This window comes from Adiantum capillus-veneris, chromosome 17 (genome assembly GCF_014529385.1).
Source record: "Adiantum capillus-veneris isolate H3 chromosome 17, ASM1452938v2, whole genome shotgun sequence".
Classification (NCBI taxonomy): Eukaryota; Viridiplantae; Streptophyta; class Polypodiopsida; order Polypodiales; family Pteridaceae; genus Adiantum; species Adiantum capillus-veneris.
Window position 1 is genome coordinate 33,639,551 of NC_140947.1, and position 3,381 is coordinate 33,642,931.

The 3,381-nt window shown below is 44.5% G+C and overlaps 1 protein-coding gene across 2 annotated transcripts; it reads left to right on the top strand.

Moving 5' to 3' along the window:
* Nucleotides 1–985: 985 nt before the first annotated feature.
* LOC147437034 (uncharacterized) lies at nucleotides 986–2,925 on the top strand. Of its 2 annotated transcripts, none has more exons than XM_086486446.1 (3): nucleotides 986–1,137; nucleotides 1,593–1,718; nucleotides 1,990–2,925. In XM_086486446.1, the coding sequence occupies exons 2-3, from the start codon at nucleotides 1,626–1,628 to the stop codon at nucleotides 2,752–2,754; spliced, it is 858 nt and encodes a 285-aa protein (XP_086342572.1). In that variant the 5' UTR covers nucleotides 986–1,137; nucleotides 1,593–1,625; the 3' UTR covers nucleotides 2,755–2,925. The 2 variants fall into 2 exon arrangements, with proteins under 2 accessions (XP_086342572.1, XP_086342571.1); XM_086486445.1 differs by lacking the exon at nucleotides 986–1,137 and adding an exon at nucleotides 1,179–1,406.
* Nucleotides 2,926–3,381: the final 456 nt, after the last annotated feature.

Below are 3,381 nucleotides of genomic sequence, written 5' to 3' on the forward strand. Positions count from 1 at the left end.
CACCACCGAAAGCTGGCCATTGAAAGAGCTTCCGCCATGTGTTCGGGGGAGGGGGCCGGAATCCCTTCCCCCGTTATAATAGTATAGATTTGTTGGGTGACTTTTTTTTCTTCCTCTTGCGTAAGGTTGAACCTATTACAAGCCACCATATTGAATCACTACAGATGATAGAGTTGGCTCCTTTCACAAGAGAGTTCCATTTCAAATGGGACTGATAGGAGTTTTAAGCATCCCATACGGAGTGTATGAGCTTTGAGCCTCTGGGGGAGCTGGTTGAAGGGAAGGGCAAGGGATGGTAGTTGCTTGTAACCCTATGCTTCAAAGTCAAAAGATGGAGATCTTTGACTCTTGTGGGAAGCAGGATGGACAAGTATAAAAAGGGCCCTCTAGGGCCCTCATCACGCCTACTATCTCCTGTTTCCAACTAGAAGCCCCTATCCCACTCTCCCCTCTCCCATGTGTTTGGGTATATAGCATACGTCGCTCTTCATTCTTAACACTCTCTTTGTTACTGGGTCCCTGCCCCACATGAAAATTTGCAAATCACAATGATGGAGTCAAGGTGGGAGTTGGGGGGTCTTCAACAAGGAAGAAAATAACTAAGAGAGGCCATGAGAAAATGGTTGACGACAAACATACAACTAGCTATTGATAGTTGTATTCCTATCCACCTCTGACACTTACATTTGATGCTATTGTAGATCCACTGCCACCTTCAAAAGCGTAATTTTAGATCTACTTTTGGCATACACATGTTAATTGTGGATTTTTTTGTCACAAGGCCATCTTGAGATAGAATAAATTGCAATCCATGATGACCTGGTCATGGATAGATCACCCAAGTTTGGGTTTATAAGAGACGAAAATTGCGTCATTTCCTCTGTTTTCCATGGAGACCCGGGTGAAAGACCCATAACTGCAATTAAAATGTGATGGAAGATGTTTAGAAATACCATTTTCTTAGAACTTAGGCCTACAACACTTTTTGTGGGTACCATGATCCCATAAAAGATTAGCAAGGATATAACGGGTTCTGTCCCTCAGGTTGCCATTCTCTCTCTCTCTCTCTCTCTCTCTCTCTCTCATAAACGCACACTCCTGGAGCTCCGCGAGGCATTTCACGGGGCGTGGCACGAGGTATGTTCCCTCTTCTTCGTCTCTTTGTGTACTCTCGTTCTCTTTCGCGCAACGTCAATTCTCCAGAGTGTGTGTTTGTACCTCGAAATCCTGTTGATGTCCCAGCCTTTTTTGGTGGATGTATCCTTCCACCACAGCAACACCTGCAGCTTAGTTGTTGCCAAGCTGCACGCAGGGCCTTTGCCCCTTTATATATTGCGCTCTGCTTCTTCTGCCTGCATCAATGCGCACTCTTACTTATATGCTGGTGAAGCTGTGTGATGATAGAGGTTTGCTTTTGAGTTGTCATTACATATGCCGCACACACAGACACACACACTTGTACATGCACGCAGTATTAAGGTCTCCTTCACACACAACCTGCACGCCTACACACATATATGCGGGCACACTCACACATTGTGTGCCCACATTGAACTGTTTTTTTGAAACATAGCTCTGAACCTATTTTGCAGGCACTTTCATCTGAAGACATTCTGAGGTTGGGTATGGACTTTGCTTTGGATGTTGTAGAAAGTCCGCAGTGCTCGGATCCCCTACCCCTAACTTTGGTCACACCTTTGGATTACACTAAACCTGTGGTATTGCATTTTATGCTGCTCTCACATTTGCGATCGTATGGCAATGAGGCAAATTTGCAAATTTGCAATGAAAAATCTTGTGTGCAAATGTCTGTTTAATAAGGTTTATCTGTGTATGTGCTTTAGCCATTAGGTTTCATTTACTATGTCCTTATGTGGGTAGGTGTTTGCATGAACACATGAATGTTGCGCATCGGGCATGTGTGTTCACATACACACCTGGCTTACACATGTGCCGGTGGATCCCTCAATTAAAATGGTTGTTTTGCAGCTTCCATCTCAGCGAAGGAAGAGTGCAGACATACGCCTTGTTGCTCGCCATGCTGATGTGTACGAGCCCTGTGATGATTCGTTTGCTCTCGTTGATGCACTTCTTGCTGACAGAGTAAACCTTTGTGAGCTTCAACCGAGCATCTGCTTGGAGGTTGGATGTGGCAGTGGGTATGTCATCACCTCACTTGCGCTGATGCTCAACAACACAAGGAAGGTGAAGTTCATTGCGACAGATATAAGTGAGGTAGCAGTGAAGACTACACGTGCAACACTAGCAGCCCATAATTTGCATGCAGATGTATTGGTAGCAGATCTGAATTCAGGGATTGAAAATCAAGTAGCGGGTTTGGTCGATGTGCTTGTGTTCAATCCTCCATATGTTCCAACGTCAGAGGAAGAGGTAGGCATTGGCGGTATTGTGTCGGCTTGGGCTGGAGGGGTTCGCGGTAGAGTGGTCATTGATCGCATGTTGGAAGTAGTAGATTCAATTTTGTCTAGCAAAGGTTGGTTTTATCTTGTCACCGTTACGGCTAACAATCCGGGGGAGATCTGTCAGATTATGCGGCGTAAAGGCTTTGCATCCAGGATTGTGATTCAGCGCTCGACAGAAGAGGAGAGTCTGCATGTGTTAAAGTTCTGGAGGGATGCATCAAATGAATCCTCAGAGTCATCTGGTGGACCTGTGGTGTCCCCTTCTGGTCGTGCTTCCTTCTTACAAAGGTCTTTGTCTCATCGTCTCTCTTGCTTGGTCTCATTTAAGTGACATAGTATGGAAGTTCTGTAATGTAATGTTTAAAGTTTTGTCAGAACACCAATCAAATGTACATAGTTTGGTCACCCGCAAAGTTCAGGTTGCTAATTTTGCAGTTGTTGGAAGAGAGTTCATTCTTATTTTATCAAGAGGGCAATACAATGTGCTTTTGTTGCTTGGTTCTCTCTTTTTTTGGGTACACTGAGAGATTATTTCTGTGGGCTCTCAATGGTCTGCATGGCTTCAAATTCTGCCCACAGCCTTCATGCATTCCACTTAGTGTTCAAGTTGGCGACAGAAGAGGCAAGGTTGTGGCATCAATGCATCTCTGTTAACTCTGGACCATCTGCTTGTGTTTGATTGTTTGTGGCGATCCATGAGTCGAACTTGCAATCTCAAGTCCAGCTCTACACTTGACAGACTGAGCTAACACGATTGTCTACTGGGCTTTTTTTAATGTTTTGAACATGTTGTAATATGTTCACTAGGTAAGTTTGCAAGATGCGTTAGTCCGATGGCATGATGACATGAGGCTCTTTGTGAGTGGCTTCAGGAGTTTTCCCTTTAAGCAAATCTTGCTAAGGAGATGTGTTCCCTACATCCTAACTTTTGAACATTGCTGGATCACGTGAATGTATT